At 52.1% G+C, this 22,205-nt stretch overlaps 9 protein-coding genes across 9 annotated transcripts; 4 read left to right on the forward strand and 5 right to left on the reverse strand.

Annotated features, from left to right (window-relative positions):
• On the reverse strand, nucleotides 1-1,218 carry DCS_08171 (uncharacterized protein; the record flags this gene model as incomplete). Its single annotated transcript, XM_040805451.1, has 3 exons — nucleotides 1-921; nucleotides 975-1,086; nucleotides 1,136-1,218. The coding sequence occupies 3 exons, from the start codon at nucleotides 1,216-1,218 to the stop codon at nucleotides 1-3; spliced, it is 1,116 nt and encodes a 371-aa protein (XP_040655555.1).
• Nucleotides 1,219-4,971: 3,753 nt separating this feature from the next.
• DCS_08172 (uncharacterized protein) lies at nucleotides 4,972-5,529 on the forward strand (the record flags this gene model as incomplete). Its single annotated transcript, XM_040805452.1, has 1 exon — nucleotides 4,972-5,529. The coding sequence occupies one exon, from the start codon at nucleotides 4,972-4,974 to the stop codon at nucleotides 5,527-5,529; it is 558 nt and encodes a 185-aa protein (XP_040655556.1).
• Nucleotides 5,530-5,640: 111 nt separating this feature from the next.
• On the reverse strand, nucleotides 5,641-6,813 carry DCS_08173 (uncharacterized protein; the record flags this gene model as incomplete). The annotated part of the gene is made up of 1 exon (XM_040805453.1): nucleotides 5,641-6,813. One exon carries the CDS (start codon nucleotides 6,811-6,813, stop codon nucleotides 5,641-5,643), a length of 1,173 nt encoding a protein of 390 aa, XP_040655557.1.
• Nucleotides 6,814-7,214: 401 nt separating this feature from the next.
• Nucleotides 7,215-7,982, reverse strand: DCS_08174 (uncharacterized protein; the record flags this gene model as incomplete). The annotated part of the gene is made up of 2 exons (XM_040805454.1): nucleotides 7,215-7,524; nucleotides 7,735-7,982. 2 exons carry the CDS (start codon nucleotides 7,980-7,982, stop codon nucleotides 7,215-7,217), a joined length of 558 nt encoding a protein of 185 aa, XP_040655558.1.
• A 2,584-nt stretch (nucleotides 7,983-10,566) lies between these two features.
• DCS_08175 (uncharacterized protein) lies at nucleotides 10,567-11,893 on the forward strand (the record flags this gene model as incomplete). Its single annotated transcript, XM_040805455.1, has 8 exons — nucleotides 10,567-10,844; nucleotides 10,962-10,990; nucleotides 11,049-11,177; nucleotides 11,272-11,353; nucleotides 11,409-11,437; nucleotides 11,503-11,704; nucleotides 11,759-11,787; nucleotides 11,844-11,893. The coding sequence occupies 8 exons, from the start codon at nucleotides 10,567-10,569 to the stop codon at nucleotides 11,891-11,893; spliced, it is 828 nt and encodes a 275-aa protein (XP_040655559.1).
• A 2,213-nt stretch (nucleotides 11,894-14,106) lies between these two features.
• On the forward strand, nucleotides 14,107-14,379 carry DCS_08176 (uncharacterized protein; the record flags this gene model as incomplete). The annotated part of the gene is made up of 1 exon (XM_040805456.1): nucleotides 14,107-14,379. The coding sequence occupies one exon, from the start codon at nucleotides 14,107-14,109 to the stop codon at nucleotides 14,377-14,379; it is 273 nt and encodes a 90-aa protein (XP_040655560.1).
• Nucleotides 14,380-17,157: 2,778 nt separating this feature from the next.
• Nucleotides 17,158-17,959, forward strand: DCS_08177 (37S ribosomal protein S25; the record flags this gene model as incomplete). Its single annotated transcript, XM_040805457.1, has 2 exons — nucleotides 17,158-17,537; nucleotides 17,608-17,959. The coding sequence occupies 2 exons, from the start codon at nucleotides 17,158-17,160 to the stop codon at nucleotides 17,957-17,959; spliced, it is 732 nt and encodes a 243-aa protein (XP_040655561.1).
• A 127-nt stretch (nucleotides 17,960-18,086) lies between these two features.
• On the reverse strand, nucleotides 18,087-18,930 carry DCS_08178 (glycosyltransferase family protein; the record flags this gene model as incomplete). Its single annotated transcript, XM_040805458.1, has 2 exons — nucleotides 18,087-18,791; nucleotides 18,853-18,930. The coding sequence occupies 2 exons, from the start codon at nucleotides 18,928-18,930 to the stop codon at nucleotides 18,087-18,089; spliced, it is 783 nt and encodes a 260-aa protein (XP_040655562.1).
• A 1,170-nt stretch (nucleotides 18,931-20,100) lies between these two features.
• DCS_08179 (uncharacterized protein) lies at nucleotides 20,101-21,543 on the reverse strand (the record flags this gene model as incomplete). The annotated part of the gene is made up of 5 exons (XM_040805459.1): nucleotides 20,101-20,310; nucleotides 20,359-20,490; nucleotides 20,551-20,670; nucleotides 20,825-21,364; nucleotides 21,418-21,543. The coding sequence occupies 5 exons, from the start codon at nucleotides 21,541-21,543 to the stop codon at nucleotides 20,101-20,103; spliced, it is 1,128 nt and encodes a 375-aa protein (XP_040655563.1).
• Between the last annotated feature and the right edge of the window lie 662 nt (nucleotides 21,544-22,205).

The following is a 22,205-nucleotide window of genomic DNA, read 5'->3' on the forward strand; positions in this document are numbered from 1 at the left end:
CTATTTGCAAGTGCCATGTGAGATGGCCTCTGAACCTGTGTAGCGAGCCCTCAGATTTTTCATCGTCTGAATTACATCCAGATGTTTAACGCTCTCTTCAGTCCGCGAGATTTTGTCAAACGCAGCCTCGGCCGCTTCCCTTGATTCGAACCTATTGGATAGGACCGCCGCCTCTATTGTCTCCGTTTTCTTTGGCACTTCAAACTTCTCAAATGTGCCTTGAATCTTGTCTAAACGAAGGTCTGTTCCAAATGACCTTTCTAAATGAGGGCGATTTGCAAATTTCTTTGCCCCGTATATTACGTTCTTGAAATGGTCCTGTTTTCGCATTTCGATAATCATGTCGGTCGCCATCGTAATGGATTGCATCCAAGATTTAAATTTTCCCTTAACTTCGTTGCTGGATCTTTCAAAGGCCGTATTGATCCGCTGTTGGTGATCAGATAAAGTGTGAATAAATTCTTGATACTTTGCGGGGCTGTGGTCCCTTTCGATACCGTCGATATGCTGATAGTTTAAGAAATCTTGGAAGGGCTTTGCCTTCAAGGCTTCAGTTGTAGCAATGGGCTTTCCGTTTTTCAATGGGACGAAAGCTTTGGTGTGGCCTTCTCCCTTTGGCATGCCCTCTTTCCAGTCCGGATTCGCGGCTCGCCATCCGGTCCATTCCTTACTTCTCCTGTCCATTCCATCCGGAGGAGGGTTGTATGATTTAAACCCCGCTAGATTGGCATGAAGAATCATATCTCTGATGTCTTTCACCCGATTCTTCGCATTGTCATTCTTGAGTATGTTTTCCTGATTATGCCAGTTCCCAGTTGCTCTACCACTCTCAGTAGATGCGCCTCCAATATTGACCTTGTCGTAGTTGAGGTTCTTTATCTGCTTACTATCGATCCAGGTCAAAAATTCAGAGAGGTAACACTGTTGTTCATAATTAACTACGGTGCTTTGAGGATTAGAGAACTGCGTCTTACCCTGCGAGCTTGACCGCCAATACCGGTACGGCTGCCAACACAGCCCGTCGCGAACTTCATATCGCCTTCGGCAAGTATTTCTTCAGAAATATACATCGAATAATAAAGAGCCCTGTACGAGTGCTTAGATTAATATACCTTGGTCTGCATAATTAACATACCGTTCAGCACACCCTCTGGCTCCAAAACCACTCACGGTCACGGCCCATAAGGATGCAGAAAGAAGCACCGACGAGACTTTCATGATTGATGAGATTAGGTGACCTAGGTTGGAGAGGTAGAGAAAAACAAACAGGACGAGAATCATGGGACAAGAATTGTCATGTTCATATTTGTTTTGTGTACTGGCTTGCCCTTTGATATTTTCCTTGCTGATATCGTGTACATGCTCTATTCTCTTGGCCAGACATACTTGGTTGCAGAGTGGCACATCAAATTGACGTTGCATGCATTCCTCTATGAGCCGGCCGGAAATCCCATGAGCCCATTGCGACTTTATTTTCAAGCTTGTATACAAGTACAAAGCAACAGCTCGTAGACGCTTAGGAGCATTCTGAGCGGAGTGAAGTAAGCGCTTAGGTGCATTCTTTACGAAGTGAAGTAACGCTATATTGTAAGCGTTATTATAGTCCATATATATTTGTGAGGAGTAGTTTGCATCTCTAGAAACGGCGGACCCGAGTAACATGTACATGTGTATAAGGTGGCATAGAATACACAATGATTACGGTTCCTATATCCGACTGTGTACAAACTTGCATTCGTATACCACAGCACAGTTACCACCACAATTTTCATTGCTGTCTGCTACTATTAATGCAATTGATTACAACTATATTCCAATTGCTGAATGGCCCAATCCAGAACTTTCCTTTACCGTGCAAATGATCTCGATGACCGTTAATTTTTACATCTTAGATGAATAATGTGCGAAATATCAATTTGTAGAATTGAATTTGGAGAACGCATAACTTCGTTGAGCATTGCCAACGGCGGTCAGTTTTACTACCATTCCATAACATAATTTGGATGCGACACCCTATTGTAACTTCAGGGTTCATATTTGAACACGCTTTCCGTTGCCCCTATCAGGTCCTTCAATTGACACTGATGAAACATCAGGTAATGCGTAGTAGTGCATTCGGGTGCCCGAGTACTGCAGCATAACTATTAATGCTGCGTACTACTATGGCTCGAAAGTACGAATAATTTCACAAGATCCAAACCCCCAAACTATTTACCTTTAGCATATCTATGTAGTATTGTCTTGAAACCTTTTTTACGAGGTACTGTTTGATGTCACTTGCCAATATGTAATTCGATAAAGTGTATCACACTCGTCTATCTATGTGCAGTTTTGACATTGTGATTCAACGGGACAACACGGCTGGTTGCGACACACTATTGCAGCTTCAACATTCATATTTGGATACGCTTTATAGGACAATTCAAATTATTACCCCTAATATTCTAATAGAAACCAAGAAGAGTTGTACTTGAAATTTGAAAGTCACCATCTAGATCATTTACACGGAAATGTTCTGGATTCAGCCGATCAGCAATAGAAATACGTAGCCCAAATGTACAGGAATCCCAGCTTCGTTGAACAAAAAAAAAAGTATCTCTCGCTACAAAGATCCTTCCAGGTCCCATCATTTTGATATTCAACAAAGGTTTGAGTAAGTAGAGTAATTTCTTTTTTGATAATTGGAGGTATTCTACTCCAGTATCCATTTCTTAAGCGTTATACTTCAGGGTTCGATTTTTTCTTTCGCCCTCATGCCCATGCTTGACGATGGAGTTGCCCACAAAACCCCTTCCGTGTCAGTCAGAGATTCCTCTTGCTCATCACACAGGCATAGTGGATGATGCGCTCTGCATCCACTTACATGGCGCGCTGGGCAATGGAGTTGCCTCGTCTCCCTTTGTCCCCCGTGGTGAACTCATGCTCGCCTTCGCCTGGCAGAGTGCACCTGCGAGAATGCTAGTTGATCTGACGAGCGCAAGTCTAGTGGCAAGCCCTCCCTTCCAACAATTTCACGCACTGCTTATACTTGTGCGTCACTGGTCTCTGGCTAATATAGTGCTATACGCACATGATGGTAGAAACGAAATGTGCATTTACCGTACTTGGACCATGGTGCGAAGCACTGAATGTGTTAGAGATTGCCCCATGTATCTCATGTTGTTTAATAAACGCTGGCCGCGCCATCACAGTCGCTCCCAAGCTTGCGAAACACCGATGCCCCAGCTTCGGGAGTCAAGTTATCGACTCGTACTGCAGCACTGTGGGGGGATGGGTGGTAATTTCGGCACTGCAATTCGCACATTTTGGGAAGCGAGAAGGGCCTGGGACGGGTAGTGTTAGGAATCGACGGCCATGATGAAAACGAAGCCCAACGTTGCTTTACGCCATACGTAACTGCTATCGAGACCCTTTCATCCGCCGAGATAGGTCATGGCAGGTAAATAAAAAGGTAGGTCTCGGCCGGCAATAGTTTACACCATGCTCGATTAGCAGTCCCGAAACAGAAAACGGAATAATAACAACCGAATAACGGAGGTAGGTCTCGGCCGGCAATAGTTTACACCATGCTCGATTAGCAGTCCCGAAACAGAAAACGGAATAATAACAACCGAATAACGGAGGTAGGTCTCGGCCGGCAATAGTTTACACCATGCTCGATTAGCAGTCCCAAAACAGAAAACGGAATAATAACAAAATAACAACCGAATAACGGAGGTAGGTCTCGACCGACAGTCATCCACATCAAACCACCCACAGTGGGGTCTGGATACTACGCTGGATTGTCATAAACGTAATACCTAAACTCTTCGTGCCACACGTGAAGGATAGTCCCATTAATATGCCCATCACACCCGGAACATACTAGTCATTTGACCTCCAGTCGAAGCGGCTTATCCAAATTTTATCCGGTCCAAGGTTGTTAGTTTAAGGTTGTTCATGTCTGAGCTTGAATGAGAGAATTTGTTGACAAAATTCCAAGCCTCGAGCGACGGACTTTATTTCATGCATGGACAACACAACCACAAGTTAATTTCCACTCCGCACAGAATCTTGTGATGGTCTAGAACACAGAACGAACGGGGTGTTGTACAGTAATGCTGGGTGGTAGATTTTCTCAACGACACCTATTGCCATGATCGATTCAGACGAAACGCAAATGTATTTTCGATAGAACCCTCCGGCTGAAAGCAACAGGGTACTTGCTTTATCAAAAATCAAGGTCGGCTCGTGGAGATGGCGTCGAGATGGCTCTTTTCGTGAGGAATGAAAACCTGCCAAAGCATAAACCGTCTCCCTGTCCGGTGAGCCGAAAGGTCGGAGGTTTCCGAGACACCTACTTGGCAGGTTGCGACAAAAGTTCCTGGAGCACAGGAGGGCTCCAGATGGCAACGACAACATTTCAGCCTGCTGGTCGCTAGAATCACTCTGTCATTTGGCACTCGACTCTGTAACATGTCCGCTTGGTAGAAGCATATCGCGTTTCGACCAGCACGGGCACCAACGTTCACGAATTCGGCAAGAAGACTTTGTACTATACTATGGGATCACGATAAAATTTGGCTCGTGAATACTGTGTTTCGATCAGCGTTGTCACTTTTGGGGTTCCCGAACGCTTGCGAGTTACAGTACAATCCGGTGCACCGGCACAGTAGAGCCACATGACAGGGGCATGGCATTTTGGGGACCAGACCGACCAAGCCGGACCCCCGACAATGAGCTGATTATCATTCAAGTTAAAGCCAACACTGTTGAGGGAGAGTATCAAGAACAGGCCTAGATCTTTTGGTTCTGATTGCGGCGTTTTTGAAGAGTAACCACACGTTTGTCGTCTCGACCACAGTCATATATATAGCCCTCCACTATCCAAGACTTTGGAACGATACTATCCAACACAACAACTTCATCCTTCGTACTCGACAGCAACTATCCCAGCTTCAAGACGCCAACTTCTAGACCTCATCTCACAAAATGCAGTTTCCAATCGTCGCTCTCCTCTTTACCATCACCTCTGCTGGCGTTGTTGATTTTCCCCTTGTTCACAATTTATTCGTCAAAGTCCAGTCCAACGTCAAACTCCTCACTACGGAAACCGAGAGGTTGAGTCCCGTGAACAACAATCTCGCCGCTTGCTCCCGTTTGGTTGCCAGCTCCATGTCAATCGCCGGCGAAGTGCTCAGGGACTCGGCCGTTCTCACCGACACCGACTCCACGACACTTCTGGGGCTTTGGAAGGGTATCGGGCACGAATTGATCTCCCTCTCGGGGGCTCTGAGAAGCAATAAACTAGCTATCCAAATGGCGGGTACTTGCAACAGCCTCAAGCTTTCCCTCTTGGAGATTGACGACGCCCATGATCAGCTGGCCAACACTGTCATCACCAAGTTGCCCAAAAGTTTTCAGCAGGCCGCTCAAGAACAACATGATAAGATTGCCCATGTTCTGGTCAAATGCATAATGCAGGTCAAGAGACGCCAATGCGTGGATGGGCGAGGTTCCGCCAACCCGGCGAGACTGCCGAACAAGTAGCAACTGGGTTTTCTGTGTATTTCGGTTGCGTCCTTGTTGGTTTTATTTCACAACCAATAAACACTTCCTCCCGAGAACCAGGCAGCAACATTCACTTCCTCTTCTCATTTGTTATAATAAAAAGTCCTCTGCGTACTCCTCGTACTCCACCATGAAATGTTCCATACTAAACTTGTCACACAAGTTCTTGTCCTCTAGAATGCGAGTCCCCGCCTCGACATAGCCCTTTCTGAATGCTGCAAACAACTGGGGACTCTTCTTGTAGTGAGGAATGAACAGTTGATTATCCCCCGTAACCATGGCCCCTTTAAAGGCTTGGTACACCATGGCAGTGTCTTGAGCAAGATCTACCGCAGTGCATTGTCCGAAATCCAAAAGGAAAAAGGCCACAGCCCGATTCTGAAAGTCCGGTTGCTGCTCCCGACTGGGTTTGGCGGAGGATCCCAGAACGAATTCAACATCGTCGGCATCAACGCAGGCTCCCCAATGCATAATCGCGTATGATTGGCCCATGGCAAGGGCCAGAGTCCGAGTTTCCAAATCAAGGCGCACCATAGCATCGAGGTAGAGGGGAAAGTTTCTTAAGCTGAAAGTGTCCTTGCGGAGCGGACGATCGTTGCAACCCAGATAGGTACGTGCAAGGCAATGCTTGTTCTCGGGGGCGTGGAGAATGGTGTTTGTCATGTCCAAGTCGACCACGTGATTCTGAAAAGGGTAGAACTGTTTGACCAGAGCTCGTCGAATGACTTTCGGCAAGGGCAAAATTCGCTCCATGTGAACGAGAGTGGTGCGAGTTTGGTGACCTGCGGGGAACTTGTGCAGATTCTCGGTCCAAAATGCGTCATCGGACTGTTGAGTGATGCCCGATGGCTTCGGAATATGAATATCACAACCGACAGAGGGGGCATATCGGGAAAAGGCAGCAGCGACGCTCCTGTGCATTGTGTACTCGTGCACAAGGTTCGAAGGAAGTGCATCGTTGCCTGGCTTCTCCTTCTTCATGACCAGAGACTGGCCAACCTGTTCGAAAATGGTTCCCTGCAGGCCTTGGCCGATTTCCTGGATGCATTGAAGTTTGGGACGTGTCACGGCACGATGATATTGAGCTGCGAACGAGGAGGTTGTTGAGATGACGGATCTTGTTGTCAGTGAGCGACGCAGGACAACGTCATCGGGGAATTCATCCAGGTTGGTTGCCTCGATGTACTCAATGGCGAGATTGGCGTGACGTGGCAGGGACCGCATCGACTCATCCGTGCTGTTTTGACTGTGTCGCGATGTCATATTGAAGGCTTCGGGGGGATCGAGAATGTCGGTGGGAGAAATGCTGGTGGAAGAACGGACAAGACTCGTGAGAGAATGAAGTAGGTCAGAGAACAATACATAGGCGCCTGCGGAGAGTTAGTGCAGGCCTAGCGAATCAAGCACAGCGCCAACTAACAATCATGCTTCCACGATGCATCTCCTACCTGCCTGCTGCGCTGCGGAATTGTAGCATGAATTATGACAATAACGATGATGATTATCGTCAAGGCATTGCTCCAATATTTTATGTAAAAATATATATTGATTCATTTTCCAGTTCTACTTTCTCTTTGCCTGCGTCAAGTAGGAAGATGACCAGCTGGGTTTGATTCATCCAGGATCGTCGAGACCGCTCTGGCTAGCCGCGGGGCCATGTTCGACTACCCAGGCCGAGTTGACTGCTCGTGCCATTGCGGATTGCAGAGCTGCCCTGGCTGCCGGTGCTGCTTGGATGCCGTGTATACCGGGACCATTGAATTTGCTGCGAATGTTGTGACTGCTGAAACTTCTCGGACTGCCGTGACCGCGGGTGTGACTACCAGGCTTCCAATACCTGCCCAAGGCGCCATGGCTGCTCGCGCCGCTGTGACTGCTAGGGCAGCTGCAAGGACGGGGCTGTTATGATCGCCTGGGCCGGTGGGGCTGCCGTAACTGATGGTGTTGTTCTGCTTCTCTGGGCCGTCGTGGTTGCTAGAGTGAATTGATGCCTTGGCCGCTGGGACAGCTCGGGGGCGCCGTGACTACTAGGCCACTGTAACTACCTTGGTAGAAAGAATCACAGTCCAGGACGCTGGACATGCTGGGAGCGCTGTGTCTGCCGGGACTATTGTTCCTACCCGAGTCGCTGCGACCGCTAGGCATTCAGGCCAGCACCATTTTCAAAGGACAGCGTACACGCACATTGCCAGACGAACCGTCCCACGAGCCCAAGAGAACATCGACAAGGGCGGCTTGGCCGTGCGTTGCGGCTGCGGCTGCGGCAAGACAGCCATGGATGAACGAGCGTCATTCGCCTGGCTCTGGGGCGGCATGGCAAGCCGTAGGCGTTGAAGCATCGCACGGTACCCGATGCTAGCGGCGAGCATCGTTGACGAGTTGGGCTGATCGTCCTCGGCAGGCACTGGGTCAGCGCCAGCACCTAGAGGCATGCTGGCGGCAGTGAGATTCTCGCACCGGCCGGCAACGTGAAGAGGTGTTCCTAGCAACGGTCATGGTGCTTCATCCCCGCCCTGCTGGACCGGGCAAGCAGCTGTGGCGGACGGCGGGTGGTGTTGTCACGGATGCAGGTGTGCAAGACGTTGTTGGGAGAGCCAAGGGCCTTGCATCTTCCGCCGCACAGTCAGACGCTGCTCCATGGACATGAGTTGTCGGTGGTCCACTGGAGGTGAGGTGACGGTGCCTTTGGTGATGACGTGGTGTTGAATGAGGCGGCCAATATACTGCAGTGAGCCATGTGCGATGCGTCGATGTTGAATTGTACTCTTGGCGTCATGGAGCAAAACCTGGTCGTGGGTGTGAATGCATACATGCGTTCATCATGCCCTGCACGGAAAATTAGCACCGTTTTCCCGTTTTCCTTTATACATGCATATAGGTACTTTGCCCGCTTATTACATTAAACTACTGTAATCAGTCAAACGACAATACCGATGATATTCTATTATGCGTATAAGAGGCTGAGCCTGCAACACACACTCTGGGCGTGCCATGTACCTTTAGGAGGTGAGAGAGTGAACAGAGTACTCCGTACGGAGTACATACATCACATATACGGAAGACCCTGGAAGTACTCCGTACGGCGTATTGCGTATGCCGCTGTCAAGTAGTACAAATACACAGTACGAGATGGATGGTCTCCCCAATGCTGACCACTGTACGTACGGAGTTGCTACAGTACATGTACATCTTTTCCCTTTTCCACACAGTACGGAGTATTATTATTTAAGAAGTAAAGGTACATGAACATGCATGTACTGTAGTACAGTGCTGTACTGTGCTACTTGTCCTTGTTTAATTGCATGTTCCTGTAACAGTGTCCTGGACTACCTATAACAACAACGTACAGTGCATGCCCATGAACTGCACAGTACGTAGTCCGGGGTACGTGCATGAACCTGCTTCAGGCTGGTGCAGAGTTATACAGTGCCACCACCAAGCACGGAGTACGGAAACCCAACTAATCCGCCGTACTATTATTACTTTCCGTGCATTTATACTCGTACATGCAAGTGTAGATCCCGACATTTACTCCGTACTTGTGCAGTTGTTGTGCAGTCGTTCATGTAAATAGCAAGGATACCTACAGCGAGTACGGAGTATGCATGCATGGTGTGCGCATACTGTACAGGTATACTCCGTACCCTCTGGCACTCCGCACAGTACTGCTCAATGCAACCTGGAGCCTGGGAACAGTGGGAAGTACTGTACAGTGGTACTGTACAGCACAGTACGGAGTACGAGTACCTAGTGGGCACTTGTAGCCGGACGCAAGTACTGTCTGGTACATCTGAGTCTGGAGTACTCCGAAATACAGCACCAACACCCTATCTAAAACTAGTATTGCTCCGTAACATCCAAGTATGAATACTTGAAATCTACTGCACATGTACCACTAGCTGCTGCGTGACACTTCATCCAGCACATGCACTTACACCCAACAACGAACTGCATGTACTTGCCATTCTCACAGAGTAGATAACTTGGATAAGTGCATAGTACGTTGTTCCAAGGTAAGGTGCCCTTTAGCGGGGTGGTGATAGCTTCGCAACCCTGTGTCGCCACCGTGTCCGCTTCCCGCCCATGCATGCAGCCATCTTGGCCACCTAGCAGCCAGCAGCAACAGAACAAGGAAGATCACCAGCGCCAACATAGTTGCATCTCTGTGTGCCGTCCATCGAAGCGGATCCATTCCTTCTCTTGCGACATGCTTATTCAATGCTCAGCACTTGATTGAACAGACAGATGACACGTACATGTGCCGAGTACAACAGTATGACTGGGAGCAGCATCTAGGTCGAAAGGATTTGTCTCCAAGAATGCTTGCACCACTCCGTCTTCTGCAGCATCTAGGTCGAAAGGATTTGTCCTCAAGAATGCTTGCACCACTCCGTCTTCTGCAGCATCTAGGTCGAAAGGATTTATCCCCGAGAATGCTTGCACCACTCCGTCTTCTACACAGAAAGTCGTATCATGAATAATCATGCAAGTCCGGGAGTAATCAAGTACTGACGCGGTGGCAACCAACAGCAGTTGGCCGGATCTTGGACAAGTTCTCCGTGCTGCTACGTCATCCGCAGCTCCTATAGGAAATGCATCCGCCGCAACGCGACTCCGACGTAGCGTCCCGAAGTGCCATTCACGCCTTCGGAAATGGCACGGCATGTAATCCCCAGTGGTGAAGCACCGAGTACTCGGCCATCTCTCATACAACGGTGACGAACCGCGGAACGGTGAGCACGTTAATGTTGGTGCTGGGTTGCATGAAGACGATCCTTCCGCTCGCTCGGAACGTCACGCGGCGCTTTCAGAGCAAGTTGGGCTCGCCGAACGAATGGACGCACGCCAAGGGGCACCAAAAGCTCACGGCGGCCATCTTCGAGCCGCGAGCTGTATATATAGCGGCCATGGGGCGCTGCCTGTTTTGCCCATGCCACCGACCAGAGATCTTGGACTTAACCGCCTGTTCCGCCACCACACCGACAACTGCTCTCATCGACAACTGTTCTCTGCACGATGCTCTCTCTCCTGTATACCTTGACTGCAGCCGCAGGCCTTGCGCATCAAGTGGCTCAGGCGGCTCCTGGTCTTGACAGAAGAGCATGCACTTCCTGGGCCGAGGCCGCCGATGGTGAAACATGCGCATCCCTGGCCGTCACCGCCCGCTCCTCGCCTCCCTCGGGTCCCTCGCCCACCCAAGCCGGTCTCGTGGAATCATGTGAGAACTCTGAAGCAGTCTCTCGAGTATCGGTAGAAGCTGACGGAGCCATCTCGCAGGTGCCCAATTTTACAAAGTAGAATCCAAAGACACCTGCCTGGGTATTGTGCATAAATACGGCACATTTTCTTTGGATGACTTGTAATGAATTCTTGCCGTGGCCATGAGGAGACAAAGTTGACCAAATGGATAGCGTCAAGTGGAATCCGACTGTTGGTCAAGGTAAACGCACTCGTGTTTGCCTCGACGAGACGGCGCAGGTTTCTAACACTTTCCGCAGAATGTCATGGCCTTTGGCTGGGGTACTACGTATGTGTCGGGGTGCCGGGAACGCCCAAGGAGCGCCAGACACCGTCTTCTCCATCGTCTGTTCAGCCATCGCCTGTGCAGCCTGGCATTGACGGGTCATGTACGTCGCTCTCGAGCCCCGTTTGACTCCCCTACCCGACACACGGGAGCATCTTGTTTGGCTCTGGAAGCACCTAGATTGATGACGATTTCAGGTCAAAAATTCTACAAGGCTGATCGAGGCGACACTTGCCTCGCCATTGTCGACAAGCACAAAACATTTACTTTGGAGCAATTGTGAGCCAAACAAGCCAAGGCGGGCGACGAATCTGCGATGCTGACGTGCGTCAAGTATGAACTGGAACCCATCGGTTCAGAGCGGTGCGTGCAAGAGCCAGGCGTCTGCCCTGCTTGATGTCGCCCCTAGCTGATGCCTCTTGAACTAGACTGTTCGGCTCTGTGGCTTGGATACTATTACTGCGTCGCCATCCCTGGCACGCCGACGAGCGCCCCTCCCCCGGCGAAGCAGGGGCCGTCACCTACGCAGCCGGGATTGGATGCGAAATGCGACAAGTATTATCAGGCTCTGCCTAACGATACTTGCCAAGGTATCGTCGACAAGTTTCACGCGTTTGGACTCGATGCCTTGTGAGTCAATGTTGGACGTGCCCAGTTGCCCGGAGACGCTAATCGTCAAAATAGTTACAAGTGGAATCCTGCCGTTCAGAACGGTGCGTTCTTGTTTGTTGCACGTGCTTGTATGCCCACTGACGGATGCCCTTAATAGATTGCAGCGGACTCTGGGCCGGCTACCACTACTGCGTGAACGCCCCCTGAGCCCTTTATATTACTGCCCACTTCCATGGGGATGGTACGGCCGTCGTATGCAACCATGTCGATGTCGGTAGGGGAGACGGTCACTGCATCGGCATGGCTTGGGCGATTGGCTTGCTCCGCATCGATTCTGCAGGTCAATTTCCCCTCGGCCAGGTGCCATTCGGCTACTGGAAACAGAGAGGTTGTGGTGCAAGTGGTTCGGCTAGCAGGGGCACATGCCACACGCTGTGGATGGAGGGATGAACGTTCAAATCGTTGCATTCGAGGTGTTCAAGTGAAAAGGAGGATTGTAAGTGCGGACACATGGACGGATAAGTTCGAAACGGCATCCACCGTCAGCTGAACTCAACCGAGGTGGAGCTCAACGAAAGTAGGGGGGAAACTTCTCATAGTCTCGTCTAGGAACCCAATGATGAAAGCAAGTTGTCTCTAGGTCTCTTCTACTTGGCTTTGAATAGGGAGTAGTATGAAACACGGCGACTGATGTGATATGTACGTCGACGTTGGCCTTTGCTTTGCCAGAATCTACGGACGCATAGGTGGCAAAAGTGACGAGGTCTAGTAGCTAGCAGACCGGTCACGAATAGCTAGCTGCAAGCGCAAAGACGATGACCCCGAAAGAGCGTCATCATGATAGTCATAGAGCCTTGCTGTAACTGCCAGAGCTGTCATGGCTGTCAGAGTCGTTGTAGCTGCTAGAGCGAGTTTCTGCTGTGACCTTCGAGACCACTAGATGCTCAAGGGTCGTTGCAACTACTAGGCTTATTGAACAAGCTGAGGCATCATGACTGAAGGTCGGTGCAACGTTACAAGCGCCGTGACTGCTACCACTTGTTGGACTTGTTAGCCGCCGTGAATGTCGGTGCTTATGTACAAATAACTCCCCAATATGTTGGTGATTACTCCCGATATGTTGTGATTACTCGGGCTGTTGTGAATACCCAGCCGTCATGGCTCATGTGTACCAGGGCCACGGTGACTGCCCTAACCGCTGCGACTGCTACGTTGTTGGGCGTGTTTGATTTCAAATAAACATACTTACATGTATGCATTATTCATGTCTCCAATCAGCCAAACCATTCAGGCAGCTTAGGATAACCAAAGTAGTCATTGCATCTAAGCAGGTAGCACAGAGCATGCCTAAAATAGTAATCACATCTACATGTAGGCAGCTAGTAAACCAATGTGGACTAGAATGGAGGCGATGCAGGGGCAAAATGCTATGGGTTTGGCTTACTCTGGCCTTTCAGGGGCAGGAGTTGATTCAGGATCTTTTATGACCATGGGATGCATCCTGGAGGATCAGATTGCGGAGGGTTGCGGAGAAAACCTTGTTAAAAGTTCCAAATCTCACGGGACGCGCAAGGAAACATATATTCGAATAGTATTCTATAGCCTGCTCAGACTCAGACGGGCACTCTCCTATTCAGTTTGCTTCGTGACAACAATGACGCTCAACGAAATGTAAACAAATCAAAGACTGTTCAGCGCACTCTTCCGATGGCCATCGCCACAATACACTTCCCAGCCTTGACAGGCCAACAATATCTAAAACGGGGGAAATTTTACCATGTACTTGTGCGGAGTAAGCATACATTGTTTGGGTAGTAATGCACTTGAAACGTTGCACTATGCTCTGGGTTGCTCACAACCGTGTGCATGCACTGCAGTATCAAGTGCACAATGCTGGTATTATAAACTTGTGAATCTTGGCGCCGGCCAACTTCTGAATAGTAAACCCATCCCAATTTGAGTCCTCAGCCGGGCCCGTACGCGCAATAAATATCAGCATTATTACGATACCCACTATTGGGGTAGTATTCTGCTGCTCCGGGGCTGCAAAAATCCTTCTGCTTATGTTCCATTTCTCCAAATATTCCTACTTCACAAGCCTGTACGGAGTATCACTATGTGAACTCTACCAACGCATAGTGTTGCAAATACTCGTGGATGCAATGCTCCGTGCTGTGCACAAACGTGTGTACACGGTAAACAATTTTCTGGTCTTCGATGTCGCATGTATAAATGGAGGCTGCTTCTCATCGCGGTGATGACTTGCACTGTTGTCGTTTGTTCGCAAAGGGACTGTCATATCAAAATCTTGGACGGAATTAAACCTGATAGTTGTACAAAAGTCCCAAGACGGTAGGGACCGATTGCATCCTCGGTGCCAAGCTCATGAACACTGATTCGTCCGATTCAAGTTTATCAAGATGCAACCTATTCAATTCTTCGCCTTCATGGCTACCGGCCTCGGTATGGCCTCGGCCGCCGCAATGAGCCCTGGGGATGAATCTTCAACCGCCGCCACTGGCTGCAAACACGGCGACACCTGGACGGGTGAGTATCAAATCGGGCTGGGCTCGCACAGATACTTTGAGGGCTGCTTCTGGTGGTACTGCAACGGTGGAACGCCCGTCAAATGGATTGACTGTGGTCCGAAAGGGAAGTGCAACTCTGGAGACCCGGCTCCTGGCTGCCTCTAGTAGCAAGGTCAAATACGTGATTTTTTACGCTGGCATTTTTGGCGAAAGGAAATGTACGGGTTGCATCTGCGATGAAGTAGAGGACCCTTACTCAACCACGTACACTCATACATGGTGAAGATCCGCACATACATGGTGATGAATGCGTGACATTAAAAGGTGGCCAGTCAGAGGGGCAGTAAAAACGGCTCCGATGGCATACATGTAGATGTGAGCAAGCCGGTGATGACGGTAGAAGTTTGCCTCCCGTGCGCCTCTGCCGGTCAAGAGCCATCAAGTAGGTGCATGAGCGCGTCTTCTTACTGCAAGTGAATGTGCTGTACACGTACCGGGTATGATTCTATCGTAATATCCCATGGGCACCGTGTAAAGTGTGCATGATCAAGTACAGCATGTGATGTAACTTGAAATCATACAAGGTTATCATCTTCAAGATAATCCAAAGCAAGACATGGGTACTATGCGTTTACGTCTATTCGTGCCTCAGTCGCTCGAGCACGGCTAGTTGCCAAATAGGGGGATAGGCGTCATGAACCATCAAATATCCCTAGATGCCACAAGCACCAGGTAGGTAACATAACTGTGATATTCCTTGCCTCATCATGCCAAGTCATCTGGCAACAAACCATATTCCGTATCGTTGAACGGACAGCTTCATCACTCGTACAATGGACGACTCGTTGACGTATACGATGGATGCGTGACCGTTGCCATGGCATAATGCAGCCGGATAGGAGTTGAGCATTTCATCTGAGCGATTGCTCTCTACCATAATCTGATGATGCAATAAATTATTGGCTCTGCTGCCCGTCGTGTGCTCCTTGTCGTTGCAAAATCGAAGCAGTCGAGGCAGATGCCTGCTTAGATGCCGTCTCCCCTAACAACCCCGACCGGTGTTCCACGAATGATCACCACAGCCTCCAAAGTCTTTTGATCTGCTGCACACCACCTGCCCACCGCTCGAGCCGCACGTATAGCCCTTTTGTGCCAGGGCTCCCCGAAACTCGGCGGCGTTCTGCTGCGAGGATCTCACCTGATCGGCATGGCAGTCATAGGTGCATTTGTTATCGCCGCTCTGCGCCTGGTTGACGGAGCAGCGTTGCTCGCAACCAAGAACGGTGGCCACCAAAGCCAGAGTGACTGCGTAGGTTCCTTTCATTCTCGCCGCTGCATGAACGGTTGTCAGTTGGAGTAACGAATGCACAACCTTCTCCGAGGTGCAACTCACAGATACCTAGGCAAGGTAATGGGGTAGAGTAAATCTTTCGACCTTGTTGCTGCGATTGTGGCCAAGCAGTGACGTGAATGCTTCATTTCACCAAACAATGATGGGAGATGCATTCTTTTATGTGTGAAATGACAAGCATCACGACATGTTTGGATAGTCTACGTCATAGCTTACACCAACATTACAAACTATCATGTTTCATGTACAATCCATGCCCCGACAATGGCAGGATTGATGGAATGATCGCTAGCTCCTTGCCTCGAGAGCAACAGGATCTCTGAAACAGGCCGATTTCCATATTTCAGCAGGTATCCTGAAGCCTCCCGCTATAACGTACTGGTCCTGGATTGGTGATCATCACCATGTATGTGGATCTTCACCATGTAGGCGCCTGATCGTTGCATGCATGCATGTATGAGTGTACGTGGTTGAGCAGGACGACTATTAGTCGACTCCTTGCTAATGTTTCTTGTTTCGCAAATTACGCCGAGCTGACGTCTTCAACGCCAGTGATCGGCCCAAATGTCTCGCAAACCCCAGCCATGCGACGCAATGGTTCCAGGTTGGCGTGACCGGTGATCTCGCCGTTGAAAATAGTGCAATCGTGTATTGTTCCCTCAATGGAAGGAGTAAGCGCACTTGGAGATGCATGGGCTTGTGGGAGGGCTTCTCAACCCATAGAATCCCCTGCAGGCACTATACACTCGATACGACGGATGTGCACGTGTGCCAAGGGGTTAGCCAGCAGCAAATTGTTTTGAGTAACAAGGCTGAAGTGCAGATGATCGAAGAGTCCGGGTTGTGCAGGGTTAGGCACATTGGTTCCGAGGGAGACGAGGCATTACGCAAGGGAACGTTGAGAAGTATTTCGAATGGATTTTATCGTCTCCCGAAAACAGCTCGTCATCGATTTGGACGCAGCATGCTCATCAGACGATCCACCAACACTGTTCTGTCGATACTGCAAGACACGGAGGGACGGACGGGGGACGAACGGTTTCGTCTCGGTTCAACAGCAACAATATCTCGGCATGTCTAGTTCGGGTCTAAACTGCTGCATCATGAGAACCGCAACACCGTAGGAAAGATTACTCACAGCATTAATGCTCCTCCTGTGACAACCACTGGCAGAGTCGCTCAAGAATCGCAGAGGCATCGGAGACAATTTCCAATGCGACCCCCACCACGCACCATGCTGCGAGCCGAATTCGTACTGAACGGTGTAGTTGATGAGCAGACAGGCAGCAAGATGCGATTTTTTTTTTGCCAATAAAGAACAGCAATACGTTGCTTGGGACGAATGCTGATGATGCTCGGTGGCAACTGATTGTCCGCTTCGCTTGGAGCTGGTTAGGGGGGGATAAAAGTGGTTCGGTGATCGGGCTTATGATTTGCCGCGGCGCCGGAAATTTCCCGTGACAAGCATCGGATAACAAAGACCAGCCAGACGACCGACGAGGCCAGACGACCGACGAGGCCAGTCGACGACGAAAGACGGAACTGCCTGCATCCTCCTTCGCTCCGTCGACGCGCACAACGGACGACACAGCATGGGTGGCCGACAAATACGGCCCGCCGGGGTCCTCAAGGCCGTCTCCCAGGAGCTCACGCACCAGATGCTTCCCGGCCACGCCGCCGCCATGCCGCCCTGGTTCGAGGTGATGAGCTCGGTGCCGCCGGCCGAGTCGCTCGTCCGCACCGTCACGCCCCGGCTCCGCAAGGCCAACGCGAAGACGACGAAGCCGAAGAAGCTGTACCGGCCGCAGAGCATCAGCTACCTCGAGGATGCGCTGCGGACCAACTTTTACAAGGACCACCCGTGGGAGCTGGCGCGGCCACGCATCGTGCTGGAGCTTGACGGCAAGGATCACCAACACTGCGACTGGAGCCGAGGCCTGCGGCAACCGGGCGTGCCCCTGAGCGGCGAGTGGTACGCCTCCCCCCCCAACCTTTGGCTCCGACGCCGGAGACGAAGACGAGGCTGACAGGACCGGCTCCAGCGTCGTCCAGCGCCAGCTGTACCTGATGCAGACGGAGAGGTTGAGCAAGCGCAAGGCGTACGATGCCGCCCGGCACGAGCTCTACAGGTTACGACAAGCCGAGGAGATTGAAAAGCGCGTCGCCGTCGAGGAGGCCCGCCACGTGGGCGCCTACTTTGGCCTGTCGAGGCTCGACGTCGGCATGCAGCTCGAGGACCAAGAGTTTGAGAACTGGAAGATTTGGGCAGGAAAGGAGACGGCGAACCGCGAGGCGCGGGCGAGCGCCGAGATTGAGACGTTTGGCCTCGAGGACGAGGCCGAGGCGACGGCGGGTGACGCGCCGACAGAGCCTCAACCGCCGGCGGGTGCGTAGGGTGGGATGGAACGAACAGGCCACCGAGGCAGACGGCCGGAGGAGGGAGGGATGGGCGACGAAGGAATGCATGGCATGCTGTGTAGAGTACGTGTACAGAAGAAACGGACACCTCGGCACTCGCTCGCTACCCGTCGGGTCGTCTCGCGTTGAAGACCATCTCGCCGGCATTCACGAGGCCGTACTTGGCAGCGACCTCGTCGTGCTGCACGTAAAACGCGTCGGCCAGGCCCGTGTAGTAGAGCAGCTTGCCGGTCAGGCTGAGGGTCGAGATGCGGGCCCAGGACTCGACGTAGACGAAGCGCATGCTGCTCTCCGGCGCCACGAAGAAAATCTTGAGCAGGTGGACGGCGAGGGCGACGAAGAAGCCCGTGGCGGGGCCGTTGGAGAAGATCTGCGTGGGATACCGCAGCCGGCGGCCGACCTCGTTGCCGGGGGGCGACAGCAGGACGGGGAGGATGCCGGCGACGCTGAGGACGGCGGTCAAGGGCGTGCTCCAGAGGGGTTGGTGGACGCGCCGGGCGCGCGTGACGATGCGCCTGTCGTGACTCCCCGGCGACGCATGGCGAGCACGGCACAGACGGGCGAGCTCGCTCTCGTAGTCTTGCAGCTGGTGGCCGGACGTGTGGTCACCGCTGGAGAGGAGGTAGCGGCGGTGGACGTGGGCAAAGTCGCAGGAGCCGTCGTCCATCATCATCAACATCTCCTTTGTGTGGCCGCCGGAGCCGAGGACGAAGAGGAGGTACTCTGTCGACCGGCGGGAAGGCGGGTTTTGCATCGGCCTCGTCCATGGCATATCGCGCCGTCGACGCACGAGCTGAGCATGTCGAGCCTGTTTCATTCAGCGTCAGCCGATTTTGCTGCGAGGCTGACCGATCCGGGAAGCAACATACGGTGACAAAGATGGCGAGGGCAACGACGAGAAGGACGCCGGCGAGGAGGAGAGATTTCGACAAGGCCTCGAGGGTCATGTCGAGCGACGGGCAGCCCGAGGGAGCTGCTGCTGTCTGGGCGGTCAGGTCCGGGTCATCGCCAGCAAGGCCATCCAACAGTCGTCGCCACTGTCGGTATCGGCGTATCTATCGAGCTCGTCTGCGACTTGTCTGTCCGACGGCGTAAACGGGTGAGGAAGTGCAGGGTTGGTGTGGAGGGGAAGGGAAGGGAAGGGCAAGGAACGAGGAGCTGGCTCGGGCGAGGTCCTCGACGTTGACGATTTTTGCCTTGGTTGGCACAACTAACAGTGCAAGAATATGGTGTGGCATTTGTTACTGGCCATGACCGTAACTACAGCGAAACTACAGCGCAACCACAGCACAACCGCAGTGCAACCACAGCGCAACCACAGCGTAGCTACAGCGTAACCACAGCGCAACTGCAGCGCAACTACGGCGTAACTGTAGCGTAACCACAGCGCAACCACAGCGCAACCAAAGCGCAACCACGGCGTAACTGCAGCGTCACCACAGCGCAACCACAGCGCAACCACAGCGCAACTGCAGTGCAACTGCGGCGTAATTGTAGCGTAACTTCAGTGGGAAACACCGCTATAAAATTCCCAAGCTCCCCGCATTTGATCGACCATGGCACCAAAGCGACATCACGACTCCGCGTCCAAACAAAATCACATATTCCTCAGAATGGACAATTCCTCAGAATGGACAATTCAGAATGGACGATTCCTCAGAATAGACAGAGGAAATACCAGAGCCATTTACTGAGTATAGGGAAGCCGCATAATCATCATTTATTCTTTCGGAGCGAAAAGTTGACGAATCCGCATCGAGAACGTCTCCTTCCCGCTGGCAAACGCCGCTCACCGTGTCCTTTCTGCCCACGACTGATCAGGCCAGGTAAAGCAGCAACCAACATGACCATCACATTTTTCGACATTGTCTGCCCGCCATGATTCAAGATGAATCCAAGACAGCTCCGTCATCGAATGAAAACGAGCCGCATCAAGACTTGCAGCCCTCATCCCGAATGCTGTTCGGCATCCACAACGATGAGCCGTCGAGGCCGATGCTGTGGGCAACCGCCTGCTGAGGAACGCGAGAGCCTCATACCGATGCAGCGAGGGACGAGGCCACGGCCCTCGAATGACTCCCCTCGTTTGTACTCACATCTGGCACCCATGTGACCATCTACGGCGGGCCGCTACCGGTTGTTGCCAATCCGCTGTGATGGCCACGCCTCTTGGCCCTCTCCGTCCTCTCCGCCCGGGCTGATCGAGCCAGTAGGCGCCGTGTCGCTTCCCGAGCAGCCTCCTCGACGACGCTCTCGACTTCGTCACCTGTCTTGGCCGAGCACTCGCTGTAGAGCCGAGCGTTGATCTTGTCGGCGTTGGCTTCCGCCTGCGAGGAAATGTCAGCAAGCTCGGCGGGCCGCTCTCGACGACGTACCTCGCCTCGCTTGACCAGAGACTTCTTCACCCTCGTGTCCTCACGCAGGTCCTTCTTCAAGCCCACAACCTGCAAGACGGGATCGAAGCCCTGCTGCTGCTTGGTGAAACCGCGAGTGCGGGCGTGCATCCACTGCCACCGTTAGCTGCCACTTGGCCCGTCGACGCCCGACAGCTTCCTCCTCGAGCTTACCCACTGCAGGATGCTGAGCATCGACACCTTGCTGCTCACGTCAAAGCACAAGAACACGCCGTGCCACTTCATGCACCCGAGCCTCTCCACCGTCTTGAGATCGGGCGCGCCGGAGGTATCCTAGCACTCGACAACGACCGATGTCCCGTCAAGAACGCGTCTGCGTGAGAAGGTCTCGTACGTCGTCCGGTTCAGGCCGCATACCTGCGTGCATGCCCATCCATCAGCCCCTTGTCAACCGTTCCTCCGATCTCGCACTTGGCAGCCAACTCACGTCTGGAAAGTACCCGTTCATGTATCGGCTGTACCGGCATTGCAAGGTTAGCCAATCGTCCCGGACGGATGAGGAGTACGAGTCGTGTCCCCACAAGAGCAAGCACGTCTGGCCGACCTCTTTGGCACCCACGACCAGAAGGTTGATGAGAATGCCATGCCCGACGTTGCCTAAAGGTGCCGGATCCGGCAGCGAGGCTGGCATGCTTGCCTTTCTTTTGCGAAACAACAGCGCAAAGATCTTGGAAGCTAGACCACGCATCCCACTGCCGGCGCCCGCGGCTTCGCCGGCCAACGAGGGCGAGGCTCTTTGCCGATCCGGATCGGAGACCGGGGAGCCAAACATGGGTGTGCCGGGTCGAAAGAAGCCGAGGCGGCCGCGTGGACGAGGAGGCAAGTTGGGAGGGTGGTCCATGACTGGCAGGTCCTCGAGATCCACGAGATCGTCGTCGTCGTCGTCGTCGTCGTCGTCGTCGTCGTTCTCTTCGTCGTCATCATCAGCCTCCACGTCGGCATCATTCTCGTCGGCATCATCGGCAAGCTATGCTACGCGTTAGATGATATCAAATGCACAGCTCTCCCTGTCAAACACACAGCCCGCGCTGCCGCCTCACGCTCGTCGAACCCGTCGCCCTCGAACGGATCTTCGCGCTCCTCGAGATTCGGCACGTTGCAGCACCATTCGAGGATGCAGCGGGCGCGCTCGCGACTCATCTTCATGCTGACACGGCTAGATGAACTGCACAGAGTAGTTGCCGTCAATGGTGACCCCAGTGATTGACATTGCGTCGTGTGATCTTCGAGCCAACACGATTGAGAGAACGATCAAGGATATTCACGATGCCAATGAATGTTATGGCACAAAAAACATGAGCCCTTTCGACAAATTATTGGAGAATTTTCTCTCTTAAAAAGCGTCTCTTCTCGCCTTCCGCTGTTTGACGTGAGGCGAGGCCCGTGTTGCGGCAGAGTGACAGCCCAAGTGGTTGCCAGGGCAAGGAGCACAGGCACAGGCTGTTTGCATTCTGCGCACCCACGGCCGACAGCTCTGCCCGGCTCTTCGTCCTTGTCCTTGAAATAACATGCTCGCAAGGGTAGTCTTGGAGCTGGCTCAACATTCGCCATCTGCGAGCCGTGGGCTATTCAACGCACCTTCGGAGCAGCCGCCACCAGGAAAGCACATGGCGATAGATCAACTTGAGATCAGTCTCTTCAAATGGATCATATCGGCTAGAATTTAAATGCTAATCCGTCTTCGTTTCCCATGGTATCAAAATCTGCACATACTCCTTGACACCTTATTGCTCCAACGCATACGTGTGCAAGCAGCACCATCATTCTCATAGAGAAACACTCCAAACCCAAATCATCACAAGTCCCTT

Source organism: Drechmeria coniospora, chromosome 03 (genome assembly GCF_001625195.1).
Source record: "Drechmeria coniospora strain ARSEF 6962 chromosome 03, whole genome shotgun sequence".
Lineage (NCBI taxonomy): Eukaryota > Fungi > Ascomycota > Sordariomycetes > Hypocreales > Ophiocordycipitaceae > Drechmeria > Drechmeria coniospora.